Raw genomic sequence first — 18,927 nt, 5'->3', positions numbered from 1 at the left:
CATAAACATATTTAGCACTAAACTACAAAAAGTATCTATCTTGTTCTTATTCAATAGTATATTCTGTAGTCTGAAAACCCTTCATCTGTCTAGCATTTTAAAAATCAACAGTTTTAAAGACAATATAGCTGAGTAGATAAAATTTTCCAAGGAGGAAAATTTCTTGGAAACTTCTAAGAAATATCCTGCAAATTGCACATTGAAAAGAGCTACACTTCAAGTTGATGAAAGTTTATTTTTCAGAGTTTTCTTTTAAAAAGCTGTATGTACAGTATCCTATATTCTATTGTTTTACAACTCATGTCCCGTTTCAGTGTTTCAGTTACACTAGGAAATTAAACTTCAGTTTCTAACACTTATTGCAAAGCTTAAACCAGTAGATAGGCTAGTAAATGCTGAATTACTATCCCTTTGATTCACAAATTAATACATCCACATAGCTTAAGGTGTTAAAACAGTGTACAAGAATGTTCTACACACAAAAAAAGTAGATTTACAGGAGGATAAATATGAAAATTGATTTAAGTTTCAGAGATACAATGCTCAAACACACTGCACATTTACATGTATCATTAAACAATTATGGAAGTGTACAGGATAATACAGTTCTGCACTAGACATTTTCTTAACTTAAAACACCTTTTATGTTTAAAAGTATGCTCAGCAAGACAAACTGTACAAGTTCAATGTCTGCTATGTCTAAATTACCATTTAAAGTCAAAATAACCATAATAATAACACAAGCATCTATTCTTAATGACTTTGTAAGAAGTAAGTTTAAGATACTGATGAGCCTCACTCAACAAATAATGAGCTCATACAGTTAAAAGCATCACATAGAATATAAAAATTTAAATAATTAATAAACTTTAATTTAAAAAAATTTAAAATATATGAACATCTTAAATAAAACCAGACTACCAGTGAGAAAGCTTAAGACATAGCTAAGCTCATAGACCTCTGGAGAAAACAGTAAGTTTCATAGCATTTTCATGGAGTAAAAAGTTGCCAGTAACGTTAAATTATCAGCAGGTACCTTAGAAACTCGTACAAAATACAAGCAGAACACAAATTCTTTCCGCTCCCCCCTCCCTTTTTCTCCTTTTAAAGGAAAAGAATATACAAAGGCTCTGTATACAGACAGTGCTGATCCAAAAGCCATGAAAAACTCAAACTGCTTTGATACTAGGAGCTTAAACTCTACTTACACGCTAATATATTTTCCCCCTTTAAAAAAACGAACTAAGCTCACCCGAACAGAACGAGCACGCAGAGCCAGAAACTTAAACATGACTAAGAAACCATGATGTTTAGGTTTTCTGACTGAGCGATCCTAAGTCTAGCAGGGAAGACCAACCCTAGCGTTTTTTGCTGTGACCAGCTGTTCCGGCAATTAGAAAGTTTCCTGTCAGGCAAGTCAGCCACAGATGGGGGTGGGGCAAGAGAAGGGGGGAAAAAGGTCAAAAAAAAAAAAAAAAAAAGAGAAATTGATTTTTCTTCCTCTGGTAAAGAAAAGCTGGGCAGCAGGGGTACTCATGTTGCTGATGCTGTAGAGATCAGAACAGGAAACTTAAGCAGATCGTCTGATAGCAACATGTTGTTGCAGATGTTATTTATTCCTCGTTCCCAGGAAAGAACAAAAAAGATCAGCATCTATTTCAGAAATCAAGCTACTAAGCCATGTACCACTGCTTAAGCAGAGTAGCAACTAGCTTAAGACCTGCTTTTGTATTTTTATGGGTTTTAGTTCAATTGCACAAATTGCTATCTTTCTGATATCAATGCGAAGAACATGGTAAGCTTCTACTTCATGGCTATGCTTACTAGAATTGTTAGGGGGCCAAGCCGACTTTGCAAAGCCCTTTGAAATCCTGCACACAGAAAACCTAAACAAACTACAGAAATTAATTGAACTGGATTGCCCAGCTTGAGTGTCTGACTCAAGCACAAATACTACAATGCTCTGTAGCAACCAAGTTCTTCAAAGTGTTTGCACATTGAATGTTTCTAGAAATCAGAATCTAATTGCATTCAATAGTTGGGTCTCTCTCTAAGTTTAGTACCTTAGTTACTGTTTTGCATACTGACAACTTAAGTATCTTCAGCACTGACCTTTATTAAAAGGAATGAATTAGAATATGGAGCAAGGCTACTTTTCCTCAAGCAATAAATAAATAAATGCAAGTAATGACATTTAAGCAGCAGCAAATACAAGTGCTCAGCCATAAGCAGAGCCAGGTGATTCCATTTAGCAAATCCATACCAACGGATACAAAGCAAAATACTGTACTTCTTCCTGCCAGGAACATTAAAACAAACAGACCTCCAAACTACCTTCCTTGATTGGGTTCTAACAGATCACTGCATTTTTTTATTTTTATTTTTTTATTTTTTTAAGATTTTAATTCCTCTTCAAAAGACAAAATAAGTAAATCACTGGCTTTAAGTGAAATAACATACTGTTTACCAATCTATACCACATCCTGGTATCAGTTTCTAGCTTTGCCTTTAAACCTGGATTTTATATATATTAACTCCAGCACAACAGAAAATCCTATTGCCCACATACAGAGAGAGACAAAATAAAGATTCCTCATCTCTGGCTTCATCAAGACCCCAAAACTAAAAAATGTGTTTAAAAAAAAGGAAAAAATTAAAAAAATTAAAAAAACACCACCACATTCTCTTGTACTTCTCTGGATCTTCATTTACACTACACCCATAAGGACGGCTCTTCAAATGTTATGTACTGAACTGTGATTGTGAATTACACAAATATTCACTAACCACTTCTTCACCTTGAGTCCTCCATTACAGTGTGCTTTGTGCAGACCCAGTGTATTACAGCCTGCCTGAAATAAACAGCCTCTACAACAGCAGTAACGCAGCATGAAAAATGATTCAACCTTTGCTTTGGGATAAACAAAGCTCCTTGAATGCTAGGAGGTTACATGAGGATTTCAAGTATTTCATAAATGATACAAAAATTACCTGAAATGTTCCTCTCTGCTTTAAATCCCCAGTGATTTCCCCCTCAAAAGCAATAGTACGTGAGGAATCGCAGATTAATAGCAGTGTGGATATTTACACTCTGAAGAATAGAAAGGTTACTTGAAGCTTGCCCTGTCAATGTGACTGCACTAACAGCAGTCATCAGGAGTCTCCTGATCACTAAATTTATGTCTAAGGTAGCATGGATTGCTAAAAGCAGAAATGGAGAGTAAGTGGTGAGCCCTACACTAATTACAAAGTTCTTTAAAGCTGAGAACACAGCATGAGTATATAACCATTTTCTTCTCTTTCCTAGCAAGCGTATAAATGTACAGCACTACAGATAAGCTGTATCTGCTAAGGGTGACAGAATCAGGGCATTTCAACTGCAACACTCCTACAATTACTGACTACTGCTCCCCAAACCTTTTATCTGACCTCCCAGTGAAGCACAAAGCACAGTGCCCAGGGGTCAGTGGGGTTACCTCACAACAATAGTTTTCCTATAACTGGCATGGGTCTGCAGCAGGTGGAAGAAATTTCTTGCTTTCTGGGAGAATAAAGCCTGTGTGGTTCCCAAAGAGCACTGCCAGCCAACCAGAAACCTTAAGATATATGCCACGTAATTCATTTTGAGATCCCCTAAGAAGAGAGCTTGTTCTTTTAAATCTTCCTTCATATGAGGAGACAGGTTAGAGAGCAGCAGCGGCCAAAACTTCCCAAAAAAGGAAGTTTGTGATAAGTATAAATTGCTCCAGCAAATTGCTCCACAAACCTTGAAGTCTTGATAAGTTTTTGTATTATACATGCTTATCAAGAAATGTAAGCGCCCCCAAATCAAAAGGAATTTGTTATGTCTATCAGTGCCTGCTGAATTCAACTGCAGGTAAGATTAAATAAAATGCACAGATCTCACTCACACAAAGCATTTCACCTTCCAGAACAGAACTGTAAAGTGTTTCCTCTCCCCCCCCCCATTCTTCTGTGCTTTTAATTTGGATGCTCTGAACTTAAAAAAATGAAGAGAAACTGTGCTAAGACTTGCCCTCCAAACACTCAGGGGTAAGAGGCTCCCAACTTCCACAGAGACTGGGAGAGCTGAAAGATGTAGGAAGAACTCTGCACACTATGGACGTTTGTAAGTTCTATTGAAACAAGCATGCACATTACAGTTGGACATCCACTTTCAAACATAACCAGAAAAACTTGAAATATTTCAACTAAGTGTAATAATTCATTAGGTGAATCAACCTATATCCTATATCTTCAGACTGAGAAGCATAATAACCCACATACTCTTTTTATAATGATACCCAAGCAAGGGTCTATAGTATGGATTGCCTTCGATTACCTGAAGAAAAAAAGCTGAAAAACCCTCACTTGAAGAAGGTTAGCAGATGAGATACAGACAGCCACTTCCCTGAGTTTTAAGAAGCTGAATAATATACTTCATAACAAGCACGGTTATATAGCCAAAGAAGCAATATTAGACAAATCAGAGGGTGTGGCAGTTTCCATCTGCTAGTTTACAGGCTTTTCAGGGCTACCATCTGTTTTGTCTCCATGTAAGAAGTAAGCGGATTGACTTTTAATGTTGCTTACATGCTCAAATTGTTCAATTTTCTGATCAAGACCCAGAAATTACACTGCCCGAGATACCAAGTGTAGAGAAAGGCCACTCTCATCAATGCTTTCTAGTGGTTGTACTCACAACACCCTTAGCAGAAAAACAAATATTTTGAGGTGCTTGCCTTCTCTGTATAGGTTTGACATATAAATTAACCTTTCAGATTAAGAGCTTTGTACCATTTACAAGACGCTGTAACTTATGTAAGGTCCACTAAATCCGTTCTTACATCAGTATGATGTGTGCATTTCAAGATAAGAATCTAGCACCAACAAAAACAAAACTCCTCTGCCTTTTACAAGGGAAAAATCTGAACACAGAGAAGGCAGTAATTGGACTTCATTTTTTAAAGGCATGAAATAATAACTTCATTGTATACCGCGTAGGAAAACTACAAAAATATTTAAAGGTCACTGCACTGCTACTGATGACACAGCCATTGTTTCAGCTAATAGTAACTATGGGTTAGGTCTATAAAAATTGAAAAATCCCACCCCACAGTGGTCTACACATCCTGTAAGTTCAAATGCTTTCAAATCTCTGTTAAGCTATGCTTTTTCTTTTTTTTTTTTTTTTTTTTGCAGAATTACTTCACTTCAATGTTCTTACCTTATATTATTTTCTTTGTTGGTGACCACAATTGAGATTACCTCAGATTACTCTGGTTTTCACACTACAGCTTGAGTTACGGGAAGCATGGGAGAATCACACACGATCATGGAAATTTTCCACGTACATTTTTATTCATTCATGAGTTTCCAGTATTTTCTATAAGGCTTCTGATTCTAGCCTCAATTCTTCTCCAGGGTCTAAGATGTTTTGAGTGTAATACATTTCCTTTCAAAATTGTCTTAGTTAAAAAAAAAAGTTGACCAGTACTTACATATACCTGGTAAACTGTATAGTGTATATATGTATATATATGCAAAATGGAGAATCTCAGAATTATTACTATATATAATGGACTGATCAAGTTCAGTAATTAGATAAACTATTTTGCCTACATATTTTTTAATGAATCTTTAAGCTTTTTCCTAAGATCTTATTATCCTCATAACCTTTTCTATTAAAAAACTGATACACAAAGACAAATTTAGCTTTTCGTCATCCAGATCAGCATGTTTTAAGGCTGTTTCATGCTTCACTTCCAATTAATTTTACATATATGTTATAATTCTTATTTAACAGTGGGGTTTTGTTTAAAGTTATACCAAAGCATAGAAGAAAAAGTTAAGTGAAATATTATGCAGCCACTACCACTGGAGACAGTGTTTACTTTTTCCATCCCAGTTGTTTGTGCCTGAATTATTTCCACTCTGGACTATACTAAAAACACAAAAGCAGCAAAAACAAACCAATAATCTTCAGTCCCAGCAAACTATTGTGCAGAAATGTATGCCAGTTTTTCCTGAAGCTTACAAAGCACTACTGCAACTTTTCACAAATGTTTGGATCTTAATATTTCTGTAATTTCAGTAATTATGCTTCAGCAAGTGCAATGATAAAACTTTAGATGTACTAGAGTGTTTCAACCATAGTCAAACTGAATCTGATTTAAAAAGCAGTAAAGCACACATCATGATGGAAAGAACTCAAAGCATTTAATTTGTTTAACTAACTTACTTAATCTCTATGGATATAGAAGTGAAGAAAGTAATGGTAGATAGCACAAAAGCAAGAAAGGTAGCAAGTAAAAGGCTTTAAACTGCTTCCCTTTTTAGGTAGTCTCCATATCAGGAGATACTTTAGCCAGTTTTTTATTTGCTCTTACATTCCTGCTGAACCCAGGTTACTTCTGACATTCATCAGATAAAAAACATTGACAAAAGTTATAAAACCAGATATAACAAAGATAGTATTCTACCAGCATATTATCTTAACACAGCAAAAGGGCACAGTATTTTCAATTTTTCACTCCTCTTTTCTCTCCACAGCATGGTGGTAACTGTCCTGAAGACATGTACACATTACACAGCCATGAGAATATTTTGACTTCTGATGTGGCATACAAGAATCGTTCACACCTCCACTGAGGTAGCACTATAATTGCTGACAGCCGAAGACTAGCTTCCAGCTATAACTGAGCAGTAGGAAAAAAAAGCACCAAAAAATTATTATTATTATTATTATTTTTAAATCACTATTGATAATCATTTACTCACCACAACCTAGAAATAAATGAAAAAAAAAAAACAAAAAAACCTGGTCTAAGGAATTGAACTGCTAAAGCAACCTTAAATACCTTGAGCATCACAGAAAGAATATTAAATAAATATTTTTTAGTGGTTGCTATTACATTTAAATAATTTGCTCTGTCTCCTAAGAAGCATCAGTTTGGAAACATTTGAAGAAAATACAGGAAATTACCTGGAAGTAATCCTGCAGTTAGAAAACCTGAAAGAGAAACCTGATAGCTGAGGTGAGGTAACCTAGGCTGACTGATGCCCACTAAGTCATGTTCTCACTTCCCCTCCTCAACAGGAGAGAGAAAAAAATAAGATGTGAAAAAGTTTGTGGGTTGAGATAAAGGCCAGGAAATCACCAACAACTGTCACAGGCAAAACACATTCTGCCTAGGGAGGATCTATTTATTGTCAATTAAAAATAGAGTAGGATAAGAAGAAATAAAGACAAAACTAAAACCACCTTCCTTCCACTCCCTCTTCTTCCCAGGCTTAGCTTTACAGCCTTATTGCTGTTCAGGGGCCAGGGGGAAGAGATAGAGAAAGCATAGAGGGATGAGTTTCTAACATTTTGTCTTTGCCTGTCCTTCCTCACACTTTTCTCCTTCTCCACTGTGGTGTCCCTGTCATGAAATACAGCCCTTCACAAACTGCTCCACTGTCGGTCTTCTCACAAGGAGCAAGGCATATGAATCTGCTCTGGTGCAAGGTCCTCTCCAGGGCCTGCAGAGCAGTATGTGCTCCAACACGACCTTCCATGGGCTGCAGGGGGATGGCTTGCTAATTTGCTTCATGATAAGCTTAACCATTATTTTCTCCATGGGCCAAAATGAATCTCTGTTCTAGAACAAGAAGCACATCCTCCCCTTACTTCTTTGCCAATCTGTCTCTGCAAAACATTTCTAGCCATTTGTAAATATGTCAGCACAAAGGTACCACCTGCATCACTGACAGGCTCAGCAACAGCAGCTGTGGGTTTGTTTTCGTGCCAGCTGGAATTAGCTCTGCCTAACATGAGAGCAACACTTATTTTTTCTCACAGAGGCCACCCTCTCCACTACCTAAACCTTATTACATAGGCCCAATATAATATAATTTAGCATATAGACACAAAAAGTTCCATAGGTAGAAGGTGAAGCTACAAATTCAAAGTCAAATTTTATCAGGCAGTGGCAATAACCAGAATATATTAACAAGTATTTCAGTTCATTCATTACTGTTCTCAAGATTTCAACCAAAACCAAAGACTTTCCCAGGAAAAGGTGTTCTAGTTCAAATAAGAATTAAAGGAAGCACTATAGTCTGTGCTATGCAGAAAATTAAGAACAAATGATCTCCTTCTGGTGTTGCCTACAAGTACTGTTCCTTCCTTACTCTGCCTAACGTACACTATCACCTTATGAGCCCTGATATATTGCACTTCAATCATATTCAGAGTTCCAAAAATTGTGTTTTATTGGTAAGGACCATTTATCAACAAAATCTAATGGTCAGCTAGCGCTGTCTGACGCAACATTACAGGTAATATTAGAGTTGCCTTGATAGCTGACAAAGTCACAGGCATCACATGAAGAAACCTATAGTTACTGGTATCTTCACATTATGAAGTTTTGTAAAATGAAAGTCTGACTTCTACTGATAATGGCTGAACCATCTGGTCTGCAACCTTCTCTTTAGCCGCCACTCCCATTTTCAAAAAGATGAGCTTAAGAAAAATTAATCCCTCTCCATAACAACAGCAATAGAAACTGTACTTCCACAGTCCTTCCTTACCTTTGTACTTCCCTTGAAAGACTACTGAATCCTGAAAGTAGAGAGGATTATGAGGTCTGGGCTTTTTATAGTTTATGGATAACTGAAATAAATAAGTGGGGAAAGAAGAAAAGAGAGATAGGTATCTGCCTGCTGTAGGGGGCCTGCTTTTCAGGGAGTATCTAAAGGTCCCTTCTGGCCCCTACAATTCTGTGATTCTGCATCTTTCGTGTTAATTTGCCATCTCCAATTCAGAGAGACCACTTTGCTACCACAAGTATTTCAGAACACGTTAGTTCAAAACTAGCCACTGTAAACTACTGCCTACTGTTCAGATCTGATTTACAACGAACACTCGAGATCTATATTAATAGGTCAGCCTCTGGATATTTCATCACTAAGGAAGTTTCCATTAAGTACATTTCAGCATTTAGCATCTCATCCAAGGAAGGGATGGATCTTAAGCCACCAGCAAAACTGATTCTTACAGCTCTCATCTTTGAGTATTTCCTCTTTCGTGGGGCCCGTTGCTTTCTTAACTCTGAACCAATAAACAGAAGTTCCCTTCTACTCCAGCTAGCAAGAACAGCATCACAAGAGCAAAACTAGAATCCACATCAACGGAGGAAAGACTTAAACCACTGTGCCACAAATGACTAACTTCACTATTTTTGAATGCACTCCAGTGAGATCCATCTAGGAAGAGAATCTAAAACTTTGCATCTTGAATTTAGTATTATCCTAATAATCTATGTAGAAGCGAAATAGAAACAATCTTCCAGTTTAATGAAGATTTATTATGCAAATATTCTAGTCTCATGTAGAAACATGAATATGAAGAATATTCATAGAAGAACAATGAGAAAAAACTAACATGAGCAATGAAACAGAATAAACAGGTACTGCCGAGCAATCTTATGATATACAGAAAAACTAAAGGTGATAGCTGCTGCTGCACTTTACATACAAACTAGAAAGGGAAAAGCTACAGTGTATGGCACTCTGAAAGAATCAGATTTCATAAAGTAAGCACACACGCACCTTCAACAGAATCTATGTGAAATTTAACCATATCAGAATCATTTGTGGTAACATGACCACAAATGAAACCTTAACTGCTAATAAAGAATACTCGAACTCACAGACGTAAAATATTTGTATACATGCACTGATCAGACCAACAAGCCAATGGCATTGCTTTGCCCACAGGTATGAGGAAAAGTAGATAGTAAAAAAAGAACAACCAGCGTTAAGATTTGTTGTGATAAGGAAAGAGAAGCTCAACCTCCCCTCCTGTTGAGGAATGATCTAAGCAGCCACATTTTACTATTAAGTCTTTACACTCTCCGATCCAATTTCTACAATATTAAACTTTGTGCTCTCCAACAGCAAAACCTAACTCATATTAAAAATAGCGTAGAAACTATAAACATTAATCAGAACAAACAGTAGGATACCAAACAGACAAGAATAAGTGAGAAAAAAATTCTCTGAAAAATATTAGGATTCTACATTACTTGACGTGAGATGCAAACCTGAACAAAAAGGCATCATTGGCAACCTGCAAATAGATTGTGTGGCATCAGTGCATCACAATATAGCACTACCTTTGTTACAATCTACTCACATTTTGTGGGTTGATATCATCTTCTCCCATAGGTTCATCCACAATTTGCTGTCCATTCTGTTAAAAAAAAAGAAAAAAGACAGAGGAAGTTACTAGAGATATTGAATTCAACTACAGAAATAAATACATTGCCAATGGGTTTGATGGCATGCTCCTCTACAAGATCAAGAGTTCTTTTCTAAAAGAAACAAAAAAACAACCAACCTAACAAAAAAATCATTGGAAGCCAGTACGGAAAGCTGCTGTTTGTCTTTAGGCACGACGCCACTCTCATTCTCATCCTCACGTACTACCAAACTGCACAATAGTCACAATAAGAAAACTGTAAAAAACAACTTCAAATTTTAAGTCTTAGTACTACAGAGCATTATTTTCCACTACTACAACCTCTGCAAAAAGCTAAATCAGATGAAGAATGTGCAGCAATAAGCCACAACAACAAACATAAATACTCTTTTTAAAACCAAGTTCTTGTGTTCTGTCATTAGTACTACAAGAACGTTTATAACTACAGTATATAATTATTAGAAAAACTATGAATGTTTACAGTTGGTGGCTAATTAGTCAACGCTGTACTTTTTTGTTTGTTTGTTTTAACCTTCCTAGGGACCATCCTACAAAAGCTTTCGATGTAAAATTTAGTCACGAGATTAAAAAAAGCCTAAATGCCTTCTTGGTTAACAAATGCTTTTTCTTCCCCATCAGTGGTACTATACTTGGTGAATATCTAAGTGGCACTTTTCCCAGACAGATGACTTTGCTTACACAACAAACATATACATTAGCAGCTAATAAGGAAAAATATATGCCAAGGTAATAGTAAGAGGTATCACCTGTGGCTTTAATTATTCATTTGCTCTTAAAGTTTTACAGACTCATTATTCTTTTCAAAATAGATTTTAAAAAATTACCAAAAATGGTTGTGCCCTGTAGTACTAGTGGATTGTTTCCCCAGAGAACGTAAGTCCTAATTAATCTATTTTTGCAGAATTTAATTTACTTAAAATAAAGTCACATGCATATATGGATAGATATTTTCTAGATGTCAGAAAGTTAAGGAAGCTGCGAGGCAGGGTTCAGAGATTTCAGCTTCTTCCTACAAGTTCCTTCCCACCATTCGGTTTTTCAGCAGACTTGGGTGGAACCTTTCTAGCATTCTCTGCAACTGATAGGTGTAGTCAGCTTACAAGTAGAGACTCTTTTCTATGAAAAGACAGATTAAGTTCTAACAACTTACAAATTCAAATTTTCAGTTACGCCAAACTGAACGTTTAGTCTCAGATAATTACAAGCTCTCTACCAAGTTTTTCCCCCTTCATTTTTAATATAAGACACTAATGGGTAAGACTAGATTATGAGAATTATGCATTACCCAAAGATGACTCTGGCCTCCCCTCCACCCCCTTAAAGCACAGGCAGAGGGAAGGGCTCAGCTACTGATTCTGTCTGCAGTGCAGAGTGGTGACACAGAACAACACTGCCATTTTCTCATGTTAACAGACCTCAGAGAAACACTAGAGACTTGTGGTTAGAAGGCATGTTTCTCTACAGGAGGACTAGTAAGAAACCAGCTATGCTACTAGAGGTGAATATAATTTTTATAAGATGTCTCATTTAAGGGCTGTCAGCATTGCACCTTCTAATTGTACAGCTAAGAGTTATTTGATGAGGTTCCAAAAAGCCTCACCTTCCCTCACTGCAGCTGGCATCTTTTACTAGGAGTACTGACAGGAGATATTGTACTGTTCTTCCTTAAAATACACAACAATTTAAATTATCACATAGAAGACCATAAAAATACCAGCTCAGCTAAGTTAAGAAATTAGTGTTTTTCATGAAGCCTGCTTACAAGAAAACACAATTGTTTATATTGTTCTTCCATCTACCATCTCTATCAAGGCTACAAGTCACAATTTCCCTTCTCTCCAATCTACGACATACGTTTAATCAAATGACAATTTAACTACACATCTCTGTGCTCTATTCGTGCCACAAGATAGCTTCCAAAGTATCTCGTCAATAGGAAAAAATCAGCAGAAAAACATCAGACAAGTAAGACAATTGACTTCAGCCTGAAAGGAGGAGTCTGAAACGTCCTGACAGCTAATGATGGCTCAACTCTGGGGCCTAAAACAGGGCAATTTATGCATCAAAGCCATGTGCTCTAAACTGACTCCATATGCAGATTTTCAGAAACAGTGATTCCTGCTACAACAGTAATTATGCAGAAGAAAAATATTAGAGGCAGATTAAGAAGAATTTATCAAAAAAAATAAACCTCGAGATCCCACTTCTACTACTTAAAGACAACTAATGCCATTTAAAAGAACTGAGATCAAATCTCCTTTTTAAGAAGGTCCCAATCTTTAACATCCAGTCTTTAGCCTCATTCACTTTAACATTATTCTACTAGAAAAACAAAAAGAACAACCAAACAAAACACAGCAAATTTCTGCATCAGAAATGAGCAGCTTTTTTTGTTGTTGTTGTTTTGTTTTTTACAATCTGGTTTTCCTATGTAATCCTCCAATGCTTTCATTTGAACTCAAGAAACAGATTCCAAGCACATGTACTGGAACAATGAACAAACTCAAGAAATCAGCATGTATGCCATGCAACTGTATCCGAGCCAGGACACTGGATTAGCAAGATCTTTTTAAACAGGTCTACCCATGCAATGATTATGCTAAAGAAATCACCGCATGGCAAAACCAGTTCTGCTCAGAACAGTGGAAGCATGTAAGGCAAAGATGATGTATGTATGATTTATGGTTTGTTGGTATGAGATGCCATTAAATAGAAAGCAGTCGTGTATCCAGAACGTCTGCAAAGTGTTCTGGATGTCCTCTAAGTTTAAATGTAAAGCCAAAAAGTTCACAATGGAAATGACAACATTTAAACCACTGTAGAGCAAATAAGGCTGCAGAATGCTTAAGAAGAGCATCTAGCCCTTTCGTTAGACTAGATTTGCTCTAGTATTTACTAGAACCAAGGACATGTCTCAGTGAGGTAACACTGTGACCATATATAATTATCTGATGAATATAGACTAAGAGAAGGCTAAATGCATCTTTTAATGTATGGATTGGTCTAATTCAAATGACAGAGACTATAGACCTTGATTATTTTTCAGTTGTATGGCTCCTGTAGGATGTCAAGCAAGCAGAATGATCAAAGATCCATTCTAGGACTGCAAAAACAGTGAGCACCAAGCATTTCAGATGACAGCACAAGAGAACTGTAAGAAAAACAACAAAGAACATCTACAGACAGCTCCTACTTACCCCCCAAACACATCAGCAATTAAATTACACCAAGAAATGAAGGTTTGCACGTCCCTTATAGAGGTAAAGCCACTCAAAATCTCATTTCCTTCTCTGATTTACAGTGGCAGCTGTGTTGTTAGCAACAAACTCCCAAAAAGCCATTGCCACATTTCACTAAGTTGGTAGAAATAAATACTTAAAGACAGTTAGGTTTGAGTTATTTTACTAAAAGCATGTGAGAAGGAAGACAAAAGGGATCCTGCACGTTCTTAGCTCAAGCTAAAAGCAGACAAATATCACAGAATCTGCATCAGCCATAAGAGCTCCTAGAACCTGTGACATAACAGTCAATCAATTAAACCCTTTTTGTGAAGCAGATGATATCCTGCACTCTACACTACAACTATTTATTGATCCATAGTCCTCATGTTACTTTTTTTTTTTCCAAATTATGCTTTCAGCATCTGCTGCAACAGATCAAATTCACCTCAGAAGTCTGTCAAAATGGTACAGCCTTCTGCACTCACACAATAAACCCAGCACACTGAACTGACCAGCACTGAGCTAGTTGTAATCTTGTATGCAAAATACCCGACACAGCATCTAGTAATAGCAACTTGGTGCAGAATGTTAATAAGAACAATATCAAGCACTGATTCTTGATCCTACCCAGTTATTTATGTGTGTCTAAATCATTAATTGAAATATTAAGTCATATTTGTGTCCTGTCACAATCACTTTTTTTAATTTTTCCTGTTAGCTTCATCAATATTGAAACAGATAGCTTTCGCTTGATGTTTTTAGATTTAGTTTAGTGTCTGCAGCCTCACAGCCTGCACAGCAAAGATCAAAGTCCTGCTAATACAGATGTACTCTGTTGAACTGGTGTTCTTTCATGCAGTTTTAACACACTTCATTTTTTTCTGAAGTATGCAGGTTTGACCATGAAGCTTTCTGAATGCTGCACGCTCCCATATGCCTCCTGCCTCCCCTCAAACATCTTTGTTTTGTGTTTAGACTGTCCCTAGATTATTTTTGGATGATTAAGAAGCCTCACAGCCAAGTATTTAAACTCCTTCTTTCCAAGTATAATTATCAGTTGCTTTAAAATCCGTTGTAAAAGTGATAGCAATTCTAGCTTTTGATGCAATTCTTCAATTAATCTTAACATACCCTACTGATATAAACTGGGTTTGAGTATACAAGACAGAAACCAGGTTTCATACTATTAATGGAGTTCAGCATGTTGTACAACTACTTAGTTTTCCATATAACTGGTGCCTTTTAGCAGAACTACACCCACTAGTTAAGGTACAATAAAAAATGTTGTATTCTTAGAGTTTACAAGTGGACAAATCATGAGTTACAAACTGTTTATCAGTGCAGATTGACATTCTGAGTACACAAATAAGCAGATAGAATAAAAGGTCTGAAACACACCATAGAAAAATTAGCATTTAGAATTTACAAATGGCCAATGACTAACGTAGGTGATGGCTTCGTGAGGCTTTGGAATGATAATTTAAACAAAGTACCTGAATGTCTGAAGTTTCTCCAAGGTTTCTCCTTTCTAGCTTTCTCCTAACAAGAACTTTCCTCATTACTTATTATTTAGACAATAAAAACATTGACAATATGTAGATCCAAGCACTTCACTCCAGCGTGTCCCAGGGACTCCAAGGAAGTGATGCAGTTAGGGAACTCTGCAATCTTTGAATTGAATAAAGCTTTATCAATGCTTCTGGCTTGTTATGTAGCAGCACAGAATACAGTATTCCTAGGGAAAGATTTCTAACAAATTTGCTGTTAGTACAAGGCAGCATGGTCTGGAACTATACACAGTAAAAGCTTTTGGCCTATACATGCTTAAATTTGCTATTATAAGCAGTAGTGAGCTATTCTGAGGAAAAAAAAAAATAAAAATCATAGCACTGCAGAAAAATAGTTGAAAAAAGACTCAAGATCCCCTTGAGAGGTCATCCAACCTATCCTAAGGAACGATCAGCTATTCCTACAATGTCACTTCAGACATTTATCTCCTTCTAAATCTTCAGTAATGGAGTTTTCGCAAGCTATTCCAATGCCCAGCTAAAATATAAGGCTTTAATAGGATCTGAATTAATGACTTATGTCCTAACTCCACAGCTACAAAGCCACACATATCCAAAGCACTTACCTAAATCCTAACCTGATTAAGGCTTATCATATGCAAGTAGCAGAAGTGGGCTATCATCTTAGATTTTCTTTAGCTGTTATCTCTTGGAATATATTCAATGTATTTTACATATAAAGATAGCACAAATGAGTATAAGAACCTTTAATTTTCAGGGAAAAAAAAAAAACCATCAGACGAAACCTAAAAGGTACATGAATTTATTTCTATAAAACCCCTACTTGAAGTTCAACTAATTTCATTTAGCTCCTTCTAAGTCGTGTTGACTAAGGCATCAGATTTTAAAAGATGCGGGACATCAAAACTTACCTTTCTGTAGGCAGGCAACCTCAGATATAAGCCAGTAACATACAGATCATTATGAACATACAAAGTGAAGCCTCCTCGTGCTATGATACCAGAACAACTGTAACTCCAAATCAATCTACTTTCCAGTGCCACCTTCTTCTCATCTAGTATGACACAAGAGTACAGTTTTACACCACCACAACCTAATTGCCACAGAAAAGCAGTCCTCCTTCCTCCACTGTTACACCATCCTTGGCACTGGCACTTCACCAGCCTTGTGTCAAGAAAGGTCAGAAAACACCACCACCACCACCAAGAAGAGCTTGCAGCTATTTGTGAGTTTAATTTGCTGAATTATCTTGGCTTCAGGCAGTACAAGTGCCATGGCATTGTTTGAAATGTCAAACATATAGCATCATAGAATAGTCCAGGCCAGCTATTTTTCTACAGGTAAAAAAAGCTCCAAATCATGTACATTCAGTTGCTTTGAAGAATTTTATTTAGTTCCCTACTTATAGGAGTCGCAAAGTACTGCCATTAACACTTAAGCTCAGTAAACTTAGTAAAATACACAACATCTATCTGTTCAATTGCTACGGATAAAAATAAGCACGGAGAAATCACCTGACAGTATCCAAGTCTCCATACCAAGACTGTACTTACATGAGAAGGTGGGGATGCTTCACTTCACTGCCTGCTACAGACCCAAGCCCACTGAACATCCTGTGCCTGTCAGGGCTCCTTCCAAAAGGGGAGCAGCACCACGTCCTCACCCCCATGAGCAACAAGGCTGCCTGCTCTCATTCCTTACAACGCAGACCATATGAGCTGTTCTCTTATAATCTCTTCACAGGATGAACGATAGAGGTTGATATTAAATATTGATGTCAACTAAAGCATTACTTATTTTTACTCATTTTGTCACTTAGCCACTCAAACATTCAATGGAATAACTTGTTCTGGATGCCATCTCCAAGCAATTGGAAGAGAAGAAGGTTATCAGGAGTAGTCAGCATGGATTCACCAAGGGTTAATTGTGCTTGACCAACCTGGTAGTCTTCTATGATGTCACTGCTGGCTGAGTAGATGGTGGGAGATTAGTAGATGTCGCATACCTCGACTTCAGCAAGGCATTTGACACTGTCTCCCACAGCATCCTTGTAATGAAGCTTAGAAAGTACAGGACATATAAGTGGACAGTGAAGTGGGTTAAGACCTGTCTGATTGGCAAAGCTCAGAATGTTGTGATTGGTGGCACAGAGTCTACTTGGAGGCCCGTAACTAGTGGTGTACCCTAAAAGATGGGATGGAATCCACCCTCAGCAATTTTGCTGATGATATGAAGCTGAGAGGAGTGAGTGACGTGCCAGTTGGCTATGCTGTCATTCACCAGAATCCAGACAGACTGGAGAGTTGGGCAGAAAGAAACCTGATGAGGTTCAACTAGGGCAAGTGCAGAGTCCTACACATGCAGAGGAACTCTACGGAGAAGTACCTAGGTGTTCTGGCAGACAACAGGTTGGCTGTGCACCAGCACCGTGCCCTTAGGGCCAAGAAGGCCATCAGTATGCTGGACTGAATTAAAATGAGAGCAGGCAGCAGGTTGAGGGATATGATCTTCCCCTCTACTCTGCCCTGGTGAGGCCACATCTGGAGTGCCGTATCCAGTTCCGCGCTCCCCTGTTAAAAAAACGTCTATGAATATCTAAGGTGCAGGAAGCAAAGGGACAAGGCCGGACTCTTTTCAGCAGCAGGTGGTGATAGGACAAGGGCAAACAGCCATGAACTGAAGCATAGGAAGTTCCACACAGATGTGCATAAGAACTTCTTCACAGTAAGGGTGACCAAGCACTGGAAGCGGTTGCCCGAGGCTGTGGAGTCTCCTTCTTTGGAGAGACCTGCCTGGACGTGCTAGGGAGCTTGCTCTGCAGGGGAGTTGGACTCGCTCTCTAGAGGTCCCTTCCAGCCCCTACAGTTCCGTGACTCTATGAAGACAAGGATCTTCCAGAAAGAGTCCAGTGGAGAGCAACAAAGATGATAAAGGGCCTGGTGCAAGTACAAGGAAAGTCTGAAAGACCTGTGTCTGTTCAGTCTATGGAAGAAAAGACTGAGAGGGGATCTACTCAGTGTTTATAAATATCTAAATTATGGGAGGCAACTGGATGACGCCAGATTCTGCAGTGGTGTGTAGGACAGGGAGTAACGGCCAAGAACTGGAACATAGTAACTTTCATACAAATATGCAGAAGAACTTCCTTACTGTGAGGCTGACAAAGCCCTGGAACAAGCTGCTTAGAGAGGTTGTAAAGGCTCTTTCTTTAGAGATATTCAAGACTCATCTAGATACCTTCCTGTGTGACCCACTTTAGTAGTTTCAGGAAATAGTAACGTTGTTCCATACCTCAGTTTATCTTTTTAGTAGAACTATTCATACAATTGTAGAATAGCAGGGGTTGGAAGGGACCTCTAGAGATCAACTCTTCTATCTCCTGAAGCATAGGATTTCCAAGATGACCATGGGACACATGCTGGCTGATGTGGAAGATTCCTCATTAAGTAAAAAAAACACACACACACACACACACATTGACATGCATGTTTAAGTTCTAACAGTAATTAATTTTGGCAATCTTGTTATGTAAGAAATAATATATCTAATTATACCAAGAAACCACCAACTTTTGAGCCTTCAGAACAAAGTAGTTTGGCTTTTAAGAAGTGAAAAGAGAAGCATTTTTCAAAATTACAATTAACTGGACATTTAAGTCACAATTAAATACCATTTCTTCACATCTTTTGTGTACAGTAAACAAACTGCTCCAACAAATTAATGGCTGAAATGAAAGGTTAATAATAGACCTGGAACCTTCACACTTTTGTGAGAGAAGATAACAACATCTTTAAGGAGACACATTCTAATTTTTACACAATCCATTCGTTTCACTCAAAGGATTTAAAAAAAAAAAAAAAGACATTTCCTCCAAAAACAGTTCAGTGGAGCTTAGGAATACCACAGGGGG

The 18,927-nt window shown here is 37.5% G+C and overlaps 1 protein-coding gene across 3 annotated transcripts in view; it reads right to left on the bottom strand.

The window, feature by feature from the left end:
* Positions 1-18,927, bottom strand: part of RPS6KA3 (ribosomal protein S6 kinase A3) — a 71,291-nt gene that overhangs the window by 47,189 nt on the left and 5,175 nt on the right. For 2 of the 3 annotated variants that reach the window (XM_085211015.1, XM_085211011.1), the window contains exon 2: positions 10,181-10,237. In XM_085211015.1, coding sequence (XP_085067141.1) covers positions 10,181-10,237 — 57 coding nt within the window. Of the gene's footprint in view, positions 1-1,252; positions 1,307-10,180; positions 10,238-18,927 lie in introns of those variants that run through there. The other variant, XM_010726167.3, reaches the window with a different exon arrangement.

Source organism: Meleagris gallopavo, chromosome 1 (genome assembly GCF_905368555.1).
Source record: "Meleagris gallopavo chromosome 1, MGAL_WU_HG_1.1, whole genome shotgun sequence".
Lineage (NCBI taxonomy): Eukaryota > Metazoa > Chordata > Aves > Galliformes > Phasianidae > Meleagris > Meleagris gallopavo.
The sequence above is the reverse complement of the archived record's forward strand: the minus strand, read 5'-3'. Positions and strand labels throughout refer to the sequence as shown.